We start from the raw sequence: 20,680 nt of genomic DNA, 5'->3' as shown, positions 1-20,680 counted from the left end.
TTGCTAACAGACACCGTAATGGCCACCACAGAATTGCCAAGACATTCACCAGTGTTTATGAATAATAATGATAATATAGCTTATGTGTCTATAAAAGCACTTGTTGGGAGTCCAACCACACACACATTGCTGATTCCAAAATACACATAGTGTATGAGATGATGGTAGATTCAGAAACAGTGGTGGCTATAATGCAGAATGTTTGCAAACTACATTAAGTCATAAAATGTGCTGCGTCTATGAGCACAGTGACAGTGTGGGGTCAGATCTGCCTCTGAATGATCCATGTTGCCAGTGTTCACCTTGTACCTCCTTTTATCTATACTGATGTTTAGATTCTATGTCTTTTTCTCCCAACCATCTGTCTGTTTGCCCCCGGTAGGGCTAACCTGAGCTGATCTGTGTTCACCCAGGATTGCAACAATCAGGGCCTCAGGTGCAGTCACCACACCGCCTGGAGACACGGGGCTGCGAGGACTGAGGGGGCTGATGCTGGGTGACGTCACAGTGTCGGGGGAGACCAGTCGCTCCTTCTTAGCAGCGGAGCAGGGCGATCGGCTGCACGACTGGCCTTCTTTGGAGCGAGGGCATAAGCTGAGGCCCTGCAGGGAGGGGAGGGGGTTTGATGATATCACAGGAACAGCAGGGCTGCGGCTGCGGCGGTGGCGATGGTGGTGTTTTCCTGTATTAGGGCTCGGGCTGCGGGAGCTTGGAGCCAGCAGAACCAGGGTGCTGTCATCCTCTGAGCTGACGTCGGAGCTGTCAGAGCGGCACACAGTGGGGCTGTGGACTGGGATCTTAATCTGTGGAGGATTCAAGACGACACAAGTCAATCCATCAACGTCAATAAAGCAGTCAATAAAAACAGGAAGTGACGAGGCTCGATCATATAGCTCATCAATTTACGGCGAGGAAATGCAGGACTGGAAATACATTTAAAAAATTGAGAACTAAGGTCAGAATAGAAAAATTAGGTCATCTAAACAATAGTAATAGCAACAAATAACAACAAATAATTAAAAGAGAAGATGAATTGAAGAAATAAAAGGAAAACAAGCCAGAAAATAAAAAATAGATCAAAGAGTAAATTAGACTAAAGTACATAAATAAATAACAAATAAGACTTAAAATGAAAGTCTGGAGTTTGCTTTTAAAAATATGAACTTTCTCTGCTGCTCGGTCTTCAGGGATAGAGACCATTAAGAGGCTTGACAATCCAATAAAAGTTATGATCAATTCTGAAGCAAACAGGTGCTGAGGCTTTAAAATAGGTTTAATGTGTGATTTCTCTCTGCACACACATGCGGCTGAGGTTTGAAGTAATTGTAATTGAGCTATATTTGATTTCGGGGGGACCAGAAAATTGAGCAATGCAATAGTCAATCCTGCAAGTAATGAAAGCATGCATAAGTGTCTCTGTGCAGGCTGGGGAAAGAAACAAGCTTTAATATTTATACAAGTTTGTGAGAAAGTTCAGCAAGATTAATATTTCCTTTCCTCTTAATTACCTGAATGGGAGAAGAGACTCCGACTATAGTGTTCATGTTATTACTATAGTAACCCAGGATGTATTCACCATCATCTCTTGGCAAATCCTCGTCTGAAAATGTCACCTGGAGAGAGAAATGGAGAGAACAGTGAGACGAAGCACGGATTTCCTCTTTCATAGACGGCATCAGTTTGGATACACAAGCTTTAAACCAGACAACAGGCTTAGTTTGAGTCACACCTGTGTCAGATGCTCTCCTTTGGCCCACACGTATGCCACGTAATCCTTGTGGTGTCTGAATCCAACCTGTAAAACATCCCACAAGAATCATAAGCACAGACAAAGATCTAGAACATGCTGAACTGATCTGTGGCTGAAACTAATTACCTTATAAATTGCCACCCAGTCCCATGAACTGCGCTGATAGTTTGATGCCACAGTGAATCTGATGGTGGCGTCGGCGACTTTACTCCACTCCTTGTTTACCTGCAGCACCACCAGGGGCATCGTCACCTTGAATGGGAACTGGGGAAAAATAAAACACCAGAGTGGATTCAGCCATTGGTACAATTTGTGATCCAAACATAAACAATGTTGCCCTAACACAAACAATCTAACACACAACTGTAATCTACTTTCACTATCAAACCGATTGACAGCAAGGCCATTGAATCATTGAAGATGCAGAGGCTATTGTGGATATTGTGTTCCTGAATGTCCGGTGGCCTCAGGAGACGTAAACTAAATATGTTTTTCTTGCAAACAAAGAGGGAAGGCAAATTACACACTGTGATGCCTTCAGGTACAACAACAATATCTACAAAAGTGGTTCTCAAACTTTACATTGGCTTCCACCTCAGGTGGTATGAGCATACAGCATGTTCTCACACACACACTTGAGAACATTAATAAAAACTGCATTTCATTCACAAACATGCACGCACGCACACACACACACACACGAGAACATAAATCAAAAACAACCAACTGTACTGCAAACACACAGCATTTTGGCAACTTTTTATAACTCTTATAGGCCTGACAGAACAAGAAAGTCCTCCTGAGCTGCACCATCATGCTCATATCTGACATAAACAAGTAAATTAAATAAAAGTGACTATTTTTAATGTGTTCAATCAGTGTCGTCTTAACGTCATCTGCCATGGCTCCTATTCTCCGCGGCACTGTCATTTGAAAGTGGCACCAAATTTAACTGTTTGGCGATCTTCTCATGCGTTGGCTCTTTGATGTTGGCGACAATGAGACAAGATCCTGCAGCATGCCAGGCTCCGTTAGGTGAACTGGAAACTCTAAATTGCCTGTGTGCGTGTGTGTATGTGCGCGTGTGCGCGTGTGTTAATGTCTGTGTTCTGACTGTTTTGAAGTAAAACTTGGCTTTGTGTAACATCTCCATATTTAGATGTAATTACTCGGAGAGCTTTATTTTGAAAAGCTCAGTTTTTGGGGGGTTGAAGATGCCCCCCTAGTGTGGACATAAGGCCTAATCTAAATGCTTTTTCAATAATCCTAAAGGGCCTAAGGCACATAAGAAGTCATAAGATGTGTGTCAATATTCTATGGTGAGTATTTGCTGACAGTTCACTCACATGCAGTGAAAACAGAGCAGAGACAGGCTTGTGATCACTGATGGTGTAGCCCATATGACTTCGATATCCATGCTGTGTCACTTTAGTCGCCCCACCCAACCAGGATGTCAGACCACGCTGCAGAGCTGCATTGTGGGTAGGTACGGGGGAGCCGGTGCGACGAAGGCGCCAGAGGATGCGATCTGTCCAGGCAGGCTTCCTCTTCTTAGCACTGACAGAAACCAAGCAAGAGACACAGACGGTCACAGGAGACAGCTCCACGCATCAACAAACAACAAGAGAAACAAGAAATATCTCTTCAGATTTACATTCAGGCCCTAAAATGGAAAATAAGAGCGTCAACTTCCATTTGTGGAAGAAGGAACAGCGACAGAGAAAGAGAAAGAGAGAGACAGACAGACACACACACACACACAGACAGAGAGGATCTTGTCTTGCATAGTCAAGAAACAAACTTCTATGTTGCTGTTCATCTATGTCTCCCTCCCTCTTCTGTCTCTGTCCGTCTGTTTCCCCTTTGTCCCCCATGTAATGGAGGGTCACAGGAGCCGAGGGTCTTTGACCATCGTGTGTATTAAGACCTTACAGCATTAAAACAGCCTTACTTGCATGGTGTAGAGTGCATTTGATGACATGCTAAGACCAATACTAAAGCACCTTCAGGCCTAAGGTGTCACATGTTAGACAAAAAGTTACTTAAACTTATTTCACAGCTCCAGGAACATGTTTGTCCTTCACGCTACTGACTTTCCTGCTGGGGGCCACAAGTCTGCAAATATCTGTTGTCCCAGTCGTCATACTGTATGTCCTTCAGCTTTACAAAACACCACTTCCTCCAGCAATGCCTCTGGCCAGTGACAGTTAGGCCCACACCCAAAAACTGAGCGTACCTGGTGTCATACGTGTGAGTGCCCACATCAAACTTGTAGGTGGGAGGGAATTTGAGCGGCCCTTCCAAGAAGCCTTCCAAGATGGATTCTGTGTTTTTAGCCATGTTGAGCTGTTGATTAAAAAAAAGGTGAAAATTCAATTAAGCCACATGCTGAATTATAAAGTGTATTATATAGATTACATCTCATTCATACAACCACTCATCCACTGGTGGCATGCAAGGGGCCAACCAGTTAGGGGTTGCGCAGTAGTGCCTTGCTCAACACTTGACAGGCTCTCTATGGAGGAGCCCCGGAATCAAACCAGCAACTTCCCGATCCCTAAATGAAAGCTCTAAACCTCCAGAGCCATGCATGACTCACACAGCATGACATTTGCTAGTTAATGCTATAGCGCCCTCTGCTGGAGCGGTAAGTAAGCAGGCGGCGTATCCATCTATCCATCTGTGGGTGGATGTGTTGGTGACGCTACCTGGTCTCGCTCCCACAGCAGAGGCAGCTTGTTGCTGTCGATGGCAGATTTCACCACGTGGATGTCGTAGTCTTCAATACGGAAGTTTAGATCCCCAAACCAAAACACCACACTGAGAAAAAACCAAGAAGAAGAAGAAGTGTTTAGCCACAAATGGCGACAGAAGGACGATTTAGCCTAACAGTCCTAAAAAAAAGGTAAAAACGCCTTAATACTTAAGTAGGTAAAAAGCAAAAATGTTAATACAACTACATTTCAGTACAATTTCTCTCCAAACATACACAAGCACTGCAATGAAGTGTTTTAACTTTGTTACCTCACTCCACTGCTTGCGACCACTTTTAGAGGTCATTACATTAAATCATGAGAGAAAGAAAATGGATACATTTCAGTAAAGAACACGTACCACAGAGGTGTTATTAATCTATCTGACTTCCCACCTCTACAGGCAGGATAGACGGGCTTAATTTGTCTACCATGAATGAATCATCACCCACTCATGGTCCAGTACTCCGGTGGCAGTGCCTCCTTCAAACTGCTGCTGCTGCAGGATGCTTTCAAAGTCCTCCATGCGCTGCTCCAGGTTCCTCATGTGAGCCGGCAGGTGACAGTTGAGAAAGCAGACGGGGTGACCGAACATGGTCATCCTCGCACTGACGCCTCCTTTATTCCCCTGAGAGTGAGCGGAGAGGGCAAAGAGAGGACGCCGTGTGAAAGGGAATTGTGAAAACATGGTCAAATTTAAAACCAACAAATATATATCAGGCATAAATGTGTTCAGGACAAGGTCATGATGTTTTCCTGCCACAGAACCCGAGAGCCAGACAGCCTCCTGCTGCACTGACCTCAAACAGAAGGAGACTGCACCAGCGGCAGCCGGGGGGGCGATGACATCAACACGCACGGGAAGGTCACACACTCACATTTGCACCTGACACGTGTACGCGCCAACTGGCCTGTCACACATCCGTGGACACACACCTGCCACAAAATTTGAAACGACTCTGAGCAGAGCTTTTCATGCAGAGCACGTACCCAGTATCCACCGAGTCCAGTCCGAGTGCTCTCTGTCTGGACACCTCTCAGAAACGGAAGATGGCAGAATTTAGAGAACACCAGCAGGAGCACACCCTGCATCCGCTGGGAGGCCACCTAATGGGAGGCGACGGAAGAAGACGGTGCGTTGGCAAGTTAAGCTTTACATTTGAAAAGACACACCAGATGTAAAACTCTCAATGATAACTTTGAGATTCACTCCTTACTGACCAAAACGTATCCAAAGGGGCTGAGCGCGTCCATGCAAAGCTCACTCCACTGGTCTGTGAAGAGAACATCCTTCAGCCGCTTGTTTATCATGGAGTTCACTTCCTGCAATCTGAAGGAGGCCAGGAAGCAAAGAAAAGTCATCGCTCAGTGAAAAGTGAATCATAATGGAGAGTAGAAAGGCAGCAGAGGAGATCAGATTGAACTGCGTCGGCACACTGGGCTGTGTCCTCTGGCATCTCACCCGATGATGAACATGTCGATGTGGCCATCTGAAACATTTGGTCCAAACAGAGATGTGATGTCATCCGGAGGAACAGCTGATCCAACGTTCCACGTGACGATGTATACCCTGTCAGGACACGGCCAAAGCAGCACATCACATTAAAGGCTACACACACATAATCTAAAGCTATAGGCTTTAATCCTGAGAGAAATCACTCCCGGTAGTGTTTCTATAATTAGAAAAAAGATCATCGCAATTAGACATAATTATTGAACCTCAACAATCTCAGTGATGACTAAGTATTGTGTGTGTGTGTGTGTGTGTGTGTGTGTGTGTGTGTGTGTGTGTGTGTGTGTGTGTGTGTGTGTGTGTGTGTGTGTGTGTGTATCTGAAGAGCGAAACAGAGAGACATCTGTCCTCATTTGAATATGACAGTATTTCATGTCTTCAGATGTTGTTTTCATCATCCATAACAACTTGATCTGATAATTATTAGGCGCTAAAGCACAACAAAGGATATTAAAGCAAATTTACCTGCATTTGTGATTTTTGGCTTTACAAATTTAAAGATTTAATTCACAACAGTTTGGCACTCGGTACTCAAACATTAATTTGAATATTGATTTCAGATTGTTTACATCTACACAGAGGATTTTCCAAAGAATACCTTCAGTTTGCACCCCGCCTTCCATCTGGGCTTTTAAAATCAGTACAGGATGCAGTGATGTGAAATCTGATCAGGATCGATCGGCAAACTTGTTTATAAATTGCCAAAGTTGCATCGTCACCACACCATTAATGTGAATGCATTTACTGCCCGGACATTTGAGACGTAAAACGTTTTGTAATGTAAGAGGCACTGAATTCACATCAGCCATTTCAATCCATTTCCTGCTTTTTGACCATTTTCTGGATTTTGTTCTCTTATCACACCGCTCATGAGTGTAAGGATTCTTGGCTGTGTACCTGCAGCATCGCAAAATCACTTTGCCAAACAAATGTGACAAATGTTTCAGTGAGGTTTGGCTGGCTTGGAGTCTAACTGTGTGCAGACATGAAGAGCAAATCAGTATCAACCATCACGACAGGAAATCAGTCTAAAATCACCGTCTTTCTTACAATCTAACTGACAGGAAGGATGTCAATGTCTATAACTGTGAGCTTAGGGAGTTTTGAGGCCAACAGATTTCCAGGCCAGCTTGAAGACTTGTTTTTGTTCCAACAGTCACGGCAGAGATTTTATGAGCAGCCTTTGTTTATAAGAAAGAGGAACACAAAAGGTAAAGCTTCTGGGACGTCTGCCAAGAGAATGTGGCTGTGTCACACTCTTGGCTTTCGTAGAAGCTCTTAGTGAAATTCTCAGCTTTGATTCATGTGACACGCTCTGGTGCACGTCAACATCCCCACAGCTCCCCAATGCAATCGTTGAGGTCAGCCTTGAACAACATCCACACACACACACACACACACAGTTCAGGACGGGATCCTTTAAAAACGCTGTGTTTCAAAAAATAGTTTGTCTCACCTGAAATCGTTGTTTTCTCCTGCTGTCTTCTCTGATTGCACTTGGGTGGGATTTGTGGTCCCGAATGAAGGCATCTTCTGTGCCTGAGGACTGAGGCTGAGTTTGGGGCTGAGGCTGGAGGAGACGTTAGAGCTGGGCGGCGGTGGGGGGAAGCTGGGATGGGGACTCAGGTAAGGCTGAGGGCTGTGGGGACTTTGAGGACTATGATGGGGGAAGGGAGGTTCTGTCGGGGAGTGTGTGAAGGTGTTGGCACTCTGAGGTCCTGGGATGCAAACTGGGATTGAAACCCTCTCCTGTGCAGGGTCCACTGAGCCTCTGCTTGGCCTGACAGCAGGTTTGGTTCCCAAAGCGGTAGGTCTTGGTCGGCTAATGCTCGCCAACGTTGCTGGACTGGACTTTGCTTGCGCTGGCGGCACTTGGTGGGTCAGTTTTGGGCTCAGTCCAGACTGTCTGTTCAGCACCTGTGATTGGCTGATAGCAGGCGACTCCTGGACTGCTGGCTGTGAGGACGATCCTGGACTAGCTTCCATGAATCTCTTGTGTCCAGGTTGCACTTTGGACCCAGCTGGGTCAGTGCTGATTTGTTTCTGCTGAATCCGATCCATGGACCTGCAAGGAGACAGCATGTGCATAATTAAAAGAAAACCTCTTTGTTGTCAGAGATAAAAGTCAGACTTGAGTCTACAGGAGCATAAAAGTTAAACAGGCGACCTTTGAGTGCACGCATAAGCAATCAGGCTGAGGAACTAAGTGGAAACATTTGCCCCTGTTGCTCAAGTCAATGGTTGATGGCTGATCATTAACCATTGACCTCTTTCCTATGCAAGACACACAGCTGTTGGTTGTGGTGCAGGACAGAAGCATTAAGTCCTTTCCACTCTCCGTCCTCTCTCGCTCCCCCGACATTTGAAGGAACCATAACCACAGGCAACAGCTGCAGCTATGACGCAAGGGACATCAGACAATGTCAACAGACACAGTCGGTCATAACAAGGCTCCTCACACTCAAACATCTACAGCATGAGGACAGTCTCAGGTACAGATGGGCCTCCCACCATTTTGTTTATCTCCCCTCCCACACAGAAATTACACACCATACTTAATGATTCATGGATGCAAATGAGGGCGTCTGTAACAGAGAAAAATCACGTGACCACAATAGCAAACTGATTTTACTGACGGTGGTCGGAAAGATTTGAAACTAATCCACTTAGAAAGTAACAAGGGCAACTTTCAGAGCGTGAAAGTGGGCCTGTGATCCATCAAACCTCTCAGTCTGATCAGCAGCCGCGTTGCATTGACCCACTGTCTTTATTTCTGACAGGACTCCGGCATCGAAAACACGCAAACACACACACACACACACACGGCGGCTGAGGAGCGTCACAGAGCGAAACACTCATCTTACCTTTCATGCGTTTGGATTCCAAGGTGAGCCGCAAAGGTGATCGGAGAAATTCAGAGGGTGGGGGGCGGTGGGGGAGGCGGGAGGCATCAGTCTCCTTGTCCCGCTCGCCTCGTCAAGGCTTCCAAGGCGGTCAGATGTCGCCCGGGCAGAAGAAGAAGCAGCATTCAGCCGGCAGAGAAGAAGCGACGAACGCGAGGCGACCCGCCGGTACCTTGGACAGCGACGGTGTCCGTCACGCTGTCAGCGCGTCACGCGTCCCGACACGAAACACCCGCGAGGAGATGATTTACAAGACAACACGGTGACGGAGGATCGTAACACGTCATAGTTACCAAGATGAGCACATCTCAGCCTGCAGCCTCACTGATCCCGCTCTGGCGATATACCAACCCCCCATCACACACACACACACACACACACACACACACACACACACACACACACACACACACACACCTCCCCCCTCCCTCTCCCTCTCCCTCTCTCGCTTCCTCTTTCTCTCTCTCTCTCTGCCACAGAATGATATACTGACCGTCTGTCCAATCAGTGAAGCGTCAATCCGAGACTTGAATGCCCCACCAGCGGGTCAGGGATGAGACGTTTTTCATACCTGTCCGCTGTCCGCTCAGGCCGGGACACAGCAGGACACTGCGCACGAACACTTCAACTGGTCCACTGGACACTCACGAGCAGGAGCAGAGCAGCGGCAGAGCAGCGGCAGAGCAGCAGCAGAGCAATAAAAGCAGCCCGCAGCCTCTGTAAGGCTCCTATAATGTGACAATGTTAGAGGTGTCGAGTTAAATTATAAGATTCAGCTCCTGACCACTAATCACTCATAGACATACAGTAAGAATACGATGCGTTTGTTTTCTAATGATCATAATATTACATTTAAGGAAATATTTCAATAAATATTTGTTTGCATCCCAGTGTATCAGTGTTTCTCAAACTATGGTCCGTGTACCACTGCTGGTACCAGAAAATCTAAATCAACCAAATCAAAGAAAAATCGTTTAATAGTAGCAAATAACTCAAATAGGAAATTGGTCCTTTCCAGATAATGTTTAAAAGCTTAAATATTTAAGTATTACCTTTTAATTATTGAGCTGTTTGATTTGGTTGAATGTGGGTGTCAGTAACGCTTGAAGCTCCATTTCAGTACAGCAGCACACATGCAGGCATGAGGTGTGTGTGTGTGTGTGTGTGTGTCTGTGTGGCCTGTGTGTGAGCTAAACGTCTCAGTTAATGTGACAAACTAAGCATTTACTGTCAATTCACTCGACTGAACTATGAATTTATATTATAAATACATTGACATCAAATCTTTGGATATCTGGCGTTTACTTTTAAATCGTCCATGTTGCGCAATATCAACATCCAAGATCACCGAATATATATTTTAATATCTTTGAAGGCACAATCTGTGAGTTACATGTTAAACACCAACAACGCTTTTATCCACAACTATTATGGTATTCATTTGTCCTTGCTTGCTTTAAAATCTGTTTACAGTAACATTTGTAAACCCAACAGTAAACAGGAATATCAAAAAGGACAAAGTGGGAGTGGTATACTTCAAGTTAAGACACGCCCCCAACAGAATCAATATAAGCCATTACCAGATTCACTATGGATTTGACAGATTGATGCGGATGTGTAATCTCAGTGGAATGCACTGGACCCACACACACTCACACACACCAGCTGTTCACTGAGTGCACATGAACACTCACTTAGTCTCTGTGCATCAACGCTGATACGTCACATTTTGTGGTTACAGACCAAAATGTGAATAATCTCTTGCAAAAAAAAAAAGTGCATTTACTAATTGCTGCAACAAACCTCATGCAAATATTGTTAAGATGATGTCAGAGGAAATCCTTAAAATCTGTTTCTGACAACTTAATCAAACCTATAGGTTAAATCTAGGTTCTCTTTTTGGTTTTGACCAGGCCTTTCTCCACCAGGGACCGGTAGAACTCCTGGATGTACGTGTACACACACTTCCAGTCTGGTTCTTTCATCCTGACGAGGTCATCGGCGTCCAGCAGAGGGGGGCAGCCTGCCAGCCTCCTGCATGAGAGAGAGAGGGGGGAGAGAGAGGGGGAGAGGGAGAGGGAGAGAGATGTCACTTTGTTCTTGTTCTCCAGCGCAAATCTCCAGTTCCTCACACACACATACACACACGTCAGCTTCTTTATATTTGGAATTAGTGCTCACTCTGCGGTGCTGAAAGCCAGCTGGAAGTTCTCCCTGGGCTTGGTGGGGTTGAGGATGGAGTATTCAAAAGCGTCGGGGTAGAAGCGGTGCACCAAGGCGCAGAAGGCTATACCGTCCTTCCAACTGGAGGAGAAGTTCTGGATGTTCACCCCCTGTGTCAAACACCCAGACGTTTGTTGTGAGGGAATGAGGAATGAGGAATGTAGTAGTGAGTGAAGCATATGGGACGGGACCATATTTAGCTCCACAGGGCCATAATTCAGCTACAAAGAGAGTCAGTGCATGTTTACCTCATATGGCTCAGTTTTGGCTCGGCACCAATCAAGAAGCATCTGTTTGACGTTTTTAGTATTGGGTGCTGCAGCAGCGGGACAACTCTGGGCTGAGGCCACAGTGGGACTGGCCTGGCTGAGGAACAGGAACACAAGGACACAGTGGATGTACAGGCTTGCTTTTGTACCGTATACAGGTCAAATACTCTCAAATATTACAATATAGCAATCAGAGAGTATTTACAGAAGAAATATAACAATATCAAGTGTCCATCTCTGTCAAAATCATAGTTTCCAGCAGAATGACTCACCTGCTTGCTGTGCTGTTTGTAACAGAGGCTGATGGAGACGACTGGACGCTTTGTTCTAAATAAAGGCGAGACAGAATCAGGTCATGTGGACAAATGAGTGTCAAGAGTGTGTTTAAGAGACAGACTTACTGTTTACTGACGGCTGCTGGTTCATGGACGCTCTGCCGACGCTCACGCCCGTCGTCCCTCCTCTGCTTAGGCCCTGCTGTCTCAGGTCCTGCTGCCTGGAGCCTCGTTCCTGCTCCCGCTTCTCTGATTGGAGACAGTGGAGGAGTTGGGAACGATTACAGGAGAAGGAACGGGAGAGCAGCTGCTTGTTTAGTGCCAGGACAGATTTTCCTCGTCGTTTACCTCTCTTCTTCTTCATCAGCTCCCTCAAAGCGGCACGAATCAGGCGTCTCTCATCAAAATCTGTTGCGTTGTCCAGCTGAACGGGTAAAACACAAATCAACAATTATAATTCCTCTCTTTTGGGTTTGTTTATCATAAAATATTCCTTTTGCACTTTGGAAAGTTACTGCTAGCTGTTTGTTTGGTCTATAAAGTGATTTCTCTTCCTCTTACATGACTATAATCAACAGTACTGAAGTAAACGTTAGGTAACAGCGGCTCACCATCTTGTTGAGAACCTCTTCATCCTCAATAGCAGCCAGGTCTTGGCTGGTCGGCGAGCCTTCAGTTTGGGATTCCATCTCTGAGGTGTGAGCGGCTGTGACATCAGTGGATATCATTCCATATTTACACAGCACAGGGACGGAAAAACAGAGAGGAAATTGAAAAGCTTATGGCTCATATATAGGACTGAAAACTTGCACTGCACCAGCTGTTCTTCGTTGTTTAAGCTGAATGATATGCAAACATTTCCATTAGAGGGGAAAGACTAAACTCTCCTATTTGCAGTCTGTCAACTAATCCGAACATAAACAGTTTACAAACTATGTGGCTGCGCAAGAATGATGTTTGTCTTTGTGAAGTAGCTCCTTCTGTCTCTGAGCAACGGGCCGAGTGCAGCGCAGAGAGAAAGAAAGAGCTCCAAACACGTACAAATATAGTAATGTAGCGGTGCGAGACTGTTACTGAGAGCATCTGATAAGAGTGAGAAAGTATGTGCTCATGCTCGGGCGAGGAAGAGTGAGGAAGAGCTAGGAAGAGTCCAGTGGCACGACATGGGAAATCTAAAGTGAGGAAAAAGTGTGAGTTGTGAGATGGGACAGGATGTTGAGTGTCACCCACCTGTGTTCTGGCTCTTCCTCTGTCTGGATGGGGAGCGACTTGGATGTGCTGATGCGCTTCTCCTCTCTCCGTCTCTAAAACTGGCGTGTGAAAGTGTTGGAGCTCGGCCCTGACATCACAGCGCTCCATAAAGGACGCAAGTTTGGAGGGGCGAGTGGCAACGCTGCTTACACCAACCACCCAAGATGGGAAGAAGGAGAAGGAGGGGGAGGAGGAAGAGGGAGCACAGGCCAGGTCTGCCTCCCATCACCCCTCTGCTGCTTCCCCTCAGCTCGCTCTGCTCTCTGCCTCCACTAAAACCGATGGATGATGTCATGTGAAAGTTCAGCGCGCGCTCCCTCGTGCACGTTCTCTTGTCTTCTTAACGATACTTTTTTGATTGTGCGGAGGAAAATTGCCCCGGTAGGAAAACAACAAACTGAGCGGGGCTGCCTCCTTATTCAGGCAGAAAGCTGATAGGGCCGGACAGTAACAGTGTGTGTGTGTGTGTGTGTCCAGAGGAAGCAGAGGAGACCCTGCGAGGGAGGATAAGAGGGAGGGAGGGACACAGGGACACACACACACACACACACACACACACAACAGAACAAACATGAGTCGTGATGCTGTGGTTTGGTTTTATTGAATCAAGTCTCAAGCAGTTGCAGGCGGCGTTCGTACATGAATCCCCAGAAGCCCCCGCGGCCTCCTTTACCTACACGCTCTCGACGTGGTGACGTGGATGTGGAAATAAGGCATGAGGCAAACGTTCCCCAATCTCACACCCGGCAGGCTTCTAAAAACCAGTTTGACTGTAAAATACATAAATATAATAAAATAAACTATTTACATCCCACTTACTTTTTTTGCAAATGATGTCAAAGCGATATGTACACAGGAACCACAGGCTTTGAAGGCAACATCTCTCTGTCTACACTGACATCTATGGGTTGACCTCTACGTTATCAGACAACATATGTTAATGTTACAGTTTGTCAGTGGCGTTCACTTCCACAGCAGCAGGATGTGGTTGTTTCTGCTGCACTCCTCTGGTGAGAAGCATCAAACACATCTTGTTGCCCGTTTTAAAAGGAGCCACACCCCGACAGTGACGTCACTACAGCGCCGCAGCAAGCTTGAGGATTTCCACCGCTTGAGGGCGCCAAACACAAGCTTCCTCTGCTGACAGGACTTACACTCCAACACGTGAGGTATTCTGATCCTCTGACACGTTTGATACAAAGGAGTGTGTGTGTGACCTTTAAACCTGTATTTGAGGATTACAGATGATTACTTTGAGATTCTATATCAAACAACAGTTTGTGTCTCCAGTGTTCTTCTACTGAGGGCTTAGGAAGCAACATTATTCTGTCTTCTCTAAACTCGCATATTAAATAAGACATTTCCTCCATTTTCCCAATCAAAGTCCTATAAAAGCTGAACTCCCTCTCTGCCACACGTCTGCCTGTTGCTGTGGCTTGTCGCCAAACACGCGGGAAATGTGTCAGGATCAGAAAGGTCCGGATCTAAAAACAACATCGGCTTCACCGTCTTCTGTCATGCGAGAGCTTGAGCCGGATCTGAGCGGCGAGACGAGACGCCGACGGGAAGAGAGGGACTTAAAACAAAGCGGTGAGAGTAAAGCTTTGGCCTCACTGGCAGCGAGCGAACATACGGTGGAATCTTAAAGGCTTCCCGTAGCTGCGGCATGCAAACCCCCCCCCCATTTTGTTTTTTACGACATGAAAACCTGATTGAAGCATTCCAAAGCCTCCGATTGCTATTTTCTCTTGCGTGCGAACCTGGGCTGTAGCTTTAAAAATGCCTTTCACACACAGAGAGGAAACAATAACAATAACACTGTGGAGAAGTGAACCGAGTTCAACCCAAACGAAGCCGAGCAGACGTCGTTAGGTCTTCATCATCTCCCTCTCATCTCTTCCGCAGGGGAGAAGACGGAATAGAGTAGAGTGACGCTCCTTAGAGGACGTGCAGGCCTCATTAAAGGAGGAGGGGGGAGTGGAGGGGGGAGTTGAGGCGCGCTTGTTAAAGAGGCGGGAAGTAATTGGAGTAATTCTACCGAGACTCAGCGAGCTGGCGTGACATATCTGGGCCTGCTGGAGTGTAAGGACGCAACACACACACACACACAGAGCGCATACCGCCTGTTGTGAAGTGTGACTATAGACACTTTCACACTTTGAACCTGTGTGTGTGTGTGTGTGTGTGTGTGTGTGTGTGTGTGTGTGTGTGTGTGTGTGTGTGTGTGTGTGTGTGTGTGTGTGTGTGTGTGTGTGTGTGTGTGTGTGTGTGTGTGTGTGTGTGTGTGTGTGTGTGTGTGTGTGTGTGTGTGCACTTTGACCCCCAGACTCGGGCGCACAGAGACGAGAACGAATGAAAAGGTGAAAAGGAGATCAGTCACTTAGAATTATTCCGAAATTTGCTTTAAGTGTGCCCGTGTGTTCGTCCTGCACGTTGTTCCGTCTTTGCATTAATCAAATCGCAACGGCCAACTAATGAAGGTGAACGAGCCAATCAGCTGAAGGACCTAAAGTGAAACCAAACAGAGAACAGACTGAACGACTGAACGACCGAACGACGACCGATGTCTGGATCACAAATCGGAGCCACAGACACATTGGGCTCGTGTGCCTCCTCATAACTTCTACAGCATCGTTATGTAACAAGCTTCCCCCTCACACACTTACAAAAATAAAAAAGCTGCCAAAACTCCCAGTCCTCCACACGGCAGGACCAGGTGAACGTTAGGTAACAGTACCATGAATGTTTCTGTACAGATTGTGCCCATTCCACCTCTCCCCCTCCCCCCCTGACCTCTATCAGGCCCCCTGGAGCCTGCCATAGATCCACAACAGCCCCCCACCCCCCCAATAATGTCAGCTAGAGCCCCGCCCCCCCCGGGAACATTTTCACAGTGGAGAAGTAGGAGTGAGCGTGTGGACGCCTGCTGAGGCAGACAGACAGGTCGGTGAGCTCAGGCATGCATACATCTGGCATATAGGCCATGGACGAGTGGCCGAGGAAAGAAGCGTCAGTGCTCATAAATAAAAGGTCAACCGTTGCAGGTGGTCGCTCACCTGGGCGGGAATAAATTAATTGGCACAGTGGACGAACAAAATGACTGACAGCTCGGTCAGCTCAGGCCTCATCGGGTGGCGACGCAGTATGAGAGAAACTATAAGCCCGTCACCTTTGCCATCTTCTCTCCTTTGTCCTGTCAGTTCAGTCAACCTTGACTTCCTCTCTCCTGTTCTGTTGCCACAACAACGGTTCAGACGTGCAGGCGGTGTCTGAGTTCCTCCTGCTGCCGGTGCCGCTGCTGCCGGCGCCGCCATCGCTGTGGAGACCCGTCTGTCCCGACTGGTTGGCTTTGGCCCGACGCTCGTCCAAGTACCTGACGATGTACTCAGAGTTCTGGAAGATGAGGATGCCGGACAGAGTCAGGAAGGAGCCGGCGCAGCTCAGGGCCGAGAGCTCGCTGCCGAACAGCAGCTGGGACAGCAGCAGGTTGCCCACCACGCTCAGGTTGCCCAGGATGTGCAGGGTGACGGCGGAGGTGAGCGTGATGACGCAGCAGCTGGCCAGGTTGTACATGACGGAGCCCAGACAGCTGAGCAGGATGAAGACCCACAGGTAGCGGTCGTAGTGCAGCGGCGACTCAAGCAGGGCCCAGTTCTCCAGGGCCAGAGCCGCCACGGCCAAGATGCAGAAGCTGGGAATGGACATCAGGTAGAGCAGGAACACCGAGTTGATCTTCTCCTCCTGCAGTAAAATGCCTGGGACGATAAAGAGGCAGAAGAGGAAGAGGAGGAGAGGTGTGGGATTAACAAACAGAAGACAAAGGCAGAAAAGGACGACAAGTAACATAAACGTGATCTTCTCCTTCCCCTGATGGGACTCGCGGCAACTTGGAAACAATATAAAGACCCGAGAGACGTAACGGCGTTACAACAGGCGGGAGAGAGTAAAAATAAACTTGATGCTGAAACGTGAGACGTCATTACCCGGCTGGTTTGGCGCTTCGACTCAACACGTGATTTACAAAGTTTAAGAGCAGCAACTTCCCCCATCTGCTGAACAACTCACACACAAGAGAGGAGGAGGAGGAGCGGCTTTCCTCCTTTACTTCTCATTTACGCCGATGTAAACAATGAGGGCTTTAATGGTGGCGACCCTCTGGAACAGCTGCTCGGGAGGTGAAGGTCGGACTCAGCAGGGGATTTAAAGTGGCGACGCACCTTCGGCTCGGCCGGGTGCCACGTATTTATAGCGTCACATTCCTCTGATGAAAACATTAAACATTAGACCTGCTTTTGTGTTACGTAACAAATTAAGACGGCGGTTTGCGTGTATTTATAGAAACTCATTACTCTACTTACACTATTTCTTCTCCCCTCTCTCCCTGGATGAATGACATCACCTAATCCTGTGTACAGCACGTGCTTTGTCACAAGCTAAGGGGACAGGGAGGGACATGGAGGGGACAGGGAGGGGACATGGAGGGGACAGGGAGGGGACATTGGAGGGGACATTGGCTGAATGAGCACAGTGAGGACGCTACTTAATATAACACAGATCATCTGATACCTATTCAGGGAGGGAACACGTCTCTTTGTCAGGCACGAGCTGGACTGAGCCGCACGAATAGTATCAAACTCAGACTGTTAGTCCATGTTAGCAGGAAATTGAGACGCATTAGGAGGAAAAGGGAAGTCTATATATGCAGCTTCTTGAATTAAGTAACTACAGTAATGAGTGTGTGTGAGCATGACATGCAGCTCATTCACACACTGTTAACAAGCTCTCTCAGTTCTACAGCCTGAATGATAACTGAAGGATATTGGGTGGATTCCGTTCCAACTCTATGGATTTCTCTGTCAATCCGAGTGGAGACAAATCTGTACGACAAACGCATCCACTTCCACTGAAACGCAGCAGAAAGTACGCCGTGCTCACATTCCACATTAAGGCATGGGTGTGTTCATGGAGCGAGGGGGAGTGAGTCACTGAGGCGCGCAAAAGTTCCAGGACCGCAGACGGGGAAGTGAGACACAGATTCCACTTTCAAAAGGAATAAAGTATTCCACACTCTTCCTCGTATAAGATTACAAACAAACAATAACAAATTGGATAGCAACAGGCAAGGCAGGGCGTACTCACTCTGCTGAATGGACTTGACTCCCCTCAGCATGGTCGCCGCAAACACGAAGAAGCAGCCGCGCTTATCAAACTGGACCTCTCCCATGATGCTGAAGGAGGCGCCCAGGCAGATGGGCATCATGGCCGTGTACTTGAGGATGTGATGGTGCTGGCCCAGGATCAGCGCCGAGATGGCCAGGGTGAAGAGCGGCGTGGTGGTGTAGATCATTTGTGCAAAGGACAGCTGGACATAGTTCAGGCCCATGTTCCCGAAAGCAATGCTAGCACAAAATGTCAGACTCAACAGGAACACCTTATACTTGGCGCCTGGGGTCAAATCCTGTTCTCCGACGCCACTCTGGCAGTTCAACCTAAGCTTGATCAACCCATAGTCCACCACAATGGCTGTCAGCATGTGCAGAGCTGACAGCAGCAGAGGGTACCTGAAGTTGTAAACAGAGAAGATGAGTTTGTTGATGCCGGAGATGGTCGTCCCCGTCACCAGCCACACAAAGACAGCGGACAGCAGGTGGAGCATCTCCGCCGGGGGCCGCTTTACGCCTCTCTCTTGCCGGGTCGCCTCGCATTTTGAGAAGCCCTCGGCGCGGATCATGTTCGTATCATTGTCCTCTCTGTAAGAAAAACACACGTTGAGTCGCGATCGTTCATCTCGAAAGGCAAACAGACACGACAGCATGGCCGGACAGAGAACGCAAAGTCCCCGCGCAGCTGCTTGTCACTCTTCTGTAACGCTAAGCAGTCTCTGTTATCTGGTAAACCTGCAGTTTTACCCCCGAGCCGCCTGTAGACACGTGTTTCTATTTTGCACCGATTGTGTAACGCGGACTGAGAAAAGGGGGAGAGGCGTTCAGGGCGGGCTGGGAAACAGCAGACGCGCCTTCCCTCGCGAAGGAGATTGTACGGGATTGGTTCGTCGCTGCCGTGGACTGACTGTGACGACTCGGTGTGTGAGCCACCACAGAGAACAGCGTAGTAAACATCACGGGACAACTTAGCGGATGTACGTTTTCTCACACATCATTGAATAACAGCTTATGATAGCGGCTTACTTTGTGACTGAGTGCATCTCCTGATCAGCTTTCCTCCAAGAGCTGAAGGCAGTTTTATTTATAAACTTTACATATCTGGCCCCGCTTTTTGGTGGCTTAATAGTTCGGTAGGACTGCAACTATGACCTCAAATAGCGTGTTTCAAATACGAGCGCCATGGCGTCACAAATCAACGAGAGTTTTACATGAATGCGTGACGTAAACATGAACGCGTCGCGGTTTGCTTGTTGTGTTGAAAACAGGAAGAGCATCAATGTGCCCAAACACATTGTAACAGTGTAAAAGCTTATGCTGTCCTTTTATCAAACAACGATTAGGAATAACATACAGGTATAACTAACTAGTTTGTTTAACATTTTAACCATTTTAGGATACATGAATGCCAGGAAATATGAATACACACATAACACCAGAACACTACTAAAATAGAGATAACTATTAACAGTGGTTGACTACAAACTATTAAGAAATAATATAAGTATCCCTCGCTTTAATATTTAGGCCAGTCTTCGACTCACAATGACTGTATTCACATTAGAAAATGAAAGATTTGGCACGCGGGTAATGTTTGTTTTCACCGCAAACCACGACGAATTATGGCCCCAAGCACCAAATGACACGGTCACTCCTTACTGTACTGCACCAAGTTCATTTCACTCACAACGCCGGTGTTGTTGGTGGGTTAGCCGTCATTCGACACCGACAGCTGGGTGGCTGGACTCTCTCTGCCCCCCTCTCTGGGGGTCTCGGTCGGTGCTGTCAGGCTAGCTGGCTAACGTTAGCTACCTCTCAGTGAAGAGGTCCCGCTAGTTCGCTAAGCACGGTTAGCTACACAACAAACCAAGTAGCATTACTCGTTACTTGGCTAGCTAACAGAATCCGTTTCCCTTATAATCATCAGCTACAACACGACTCGCGTTCTGCCACATTCCCCCCCGTTCATCGTGTTTACCTTGATCTCCGACCAACAGCACTTGCAGCATCCCCGGGTCCCTTCTGTCAGTCGGTCACAGTGCTGAGGCCAAAGCAGAGACACGCTCCGGTGTCATTGGCTGGTGGATTTAAAGGGCGACGCCAGAGAGCGGAATGCATCTTTAGTCTGCTCAGGTCCCGAGCTGCATCAGGACCGGACACAGCATTTGAGGGGCCCGGTGCCAGATTTCAGTCTAAACTTCAAATCCAGACTATGTCACACCTGGGAGTGAGTTTACAACATGTATGAATCTCATGTTTCACCCCCCACATACACAAACACTCCCCAAGTTTCATTGATCGCCTGCTCTGATCTGATCACATGCATCCTGTTCAAAAACAAGATTTTTTTCAAGATGTTTCTGATGATTTCTGGTTTGTGACACTGTCAAATTAGTATTATTTCACTGCATTATCTTACTGTATATAGTAGTTCTTTCTTGGAAGAAGAGCCCTCCTGACTGCCATGTGTTTGGAGAGGCATATTTAGAACCAGAAATTCAAACCATAGATTAGTTATTTTTCTAGGTACACATAGCCTACCAGCTGACAGTCATCCTTATCTAATCCCCATGCTGTCCTG

At 47.3% G+C, this 20,680-nt stretch overlaps 3 protein-coding genes across 3 annotated transcripts; all 3 read right to left on the bottom strand.

Moving 5' to 3' along the window:
* Positions 1-338: 338 nt before the first annotated feature.
* On the bottom strand, positions 339-8,077 carry inpp5ja (inositol polyphosphate-5-phosphatase Ja). The gene is made up of 12 exons (XM_076163647.1): positions 7,473-8,077; positions 5,966-6,073; positions 5,725-5,833; positions 5,494-5,610; positions 4,956-5,131; positions 4,459-4,570; positions 3,987-4,096; positions 3,097-3,307; positions 1,877-2,014; positions 1,730-1,795; positions 1,509-1,613; positions 339-803 (listed from the first exon to the last, which is right to left on the bottom strand). The coding sequence occupies exons 1-12, from the start codon at positions 8,075-8,077 to the stop codon at positions 339-341; spliced, it is 2,322 nt and encodes a 773-aa protein (XP_076019762.1).
* Positions 8,078-10,261: 2,184 nt separating this feature from the next.
* smtna (smoothelin a) lies at positions 10,262-13,162 on the bottom strand. The gene is made up of 8 exons (XM_076164129.1): positions 12,917-13,162; positions 12,298-12,392; positions 12,035-12,110; positions 11,813-11,935; positions 11,684-11,738; positions 11,391-11,508; positions 11,101-11,252; positions 10,262-10,953 (listed from the first exon to the last, which is right to left on the bottom strand). The coding sequence occupies exons 2-8, from the start codon at positions 12,373-12,375 to the stop codon at positions 10,806-10,808; spliced, it is 750 nt and encodes a 249-aa protein (XP_076020244.1). The 5' UTR covers positions 12,376-12,392; positions 12,917-13,162; the 3' UTR covers positions 10,262-10,805.
* Positions 13,163-15,797: 2,635 nt separating this feature from the next.
* Positions 15,798-20,162, bottom strand: slc35e4 (solute carrier family 35 member E4). The gene is made up of 3 exons (XM_076163564.1): positions 20,078-20,162; positions 18,077-18,687; positions 15,798-16,692 (listed from the first exon to the last, which is right to left on the bottom strand). Exons 2-3 carry the CDS (start codon positions 18,666-18,668, stop codon positions 16,139-16,141), a joined length of 1,146 nt encoding a protein of 381 aa, XP_076019679.1. The 5' UTR covers positions 18,669-18,687; positions 20,078-20,162; the 3' UTR covers positions 15,798-16,138.
* Positions 20,163-20,680: the final 518 nt, after the last annotated feature.

This window comes from Genypterus blacodes, unplaced genomic scaffold (genome assembly GCF_046128005.1).
Source record: "Genypterus blacodes isolate CSIRO-AG114 ecotype Tasmania unplaced genomic scaffold, CSIRO-AGI_Gbla_v1 ptg000133l_1, whole genome shotgun sequence".
Classification (NCBI taxonomy): domain Eukaryota; kingdom Metazoa; phylum Chordata; class Actinopteri; order Ophidiiformes; family Ophidiidae; genus Genypterus; species Genypterus blacodes.
Note: the sequence above shows the minus strand (reverse complement) of the source record. Positions and strands in the feature narration are given on the sequence as shown.

Coding starts and splice junctions, on each gene's coding strand:
- inpp5ja (XM_076163647.1), bottom strand. CDS start 8,077: ATGGATCGGATTCAGCAGAAACAAATCAGCACTGACCCAGCTGGGTCC. Junction 4,097..4,458: donor TGCTGTGGGAGCGAGACCAG/GTAGCGTCACCA, acceptor TTTAATCAACAG/CTCAACATGGCTAAAAACAC. Junction 804..1,508: donor GAGTCTCTTCTCCCATTCAG/GTAATTAAGAGG, acceptor AATCCTCCACAG/ATTAAGATCCCAGTCCACAG.
- smtna (XM_076164129.1), bottom strand. CDS start 12,375: ATGGAATCCCAAACTGAAGGCTCGCCGACCAGCCAAGACCTGGCTGCT. Junction 11,739..11,812: donor CCAGCAGCCGTCAGTAAACA/GTAAGTCTGTCT, acceptor GCCTTTATTTAG/AACAAAGCGTCCAGTCGTCT. Junction 11,509..11,683: donor ACAAACAGCACAGCAAGCAG/GTGAGTCATTCT, acceptor CCTGTTCCTCAG/CCAGGCCAGTCCCACTGTGG.
- slc35e4 (XM_076163564.1), bottom strand. CDS start 18,668: ATGATCCGCGCCGAGGGCTTCTCAAAATGCGAGGCGACCCGGCAAGAG. Junction 16,693..18,076: donor AGTCAAGTCCATTCAGCAGA/GTGAGTACGCCC, acceptor TTATCGTCCCAG/GCATTTTACTGCAGGAGGAG.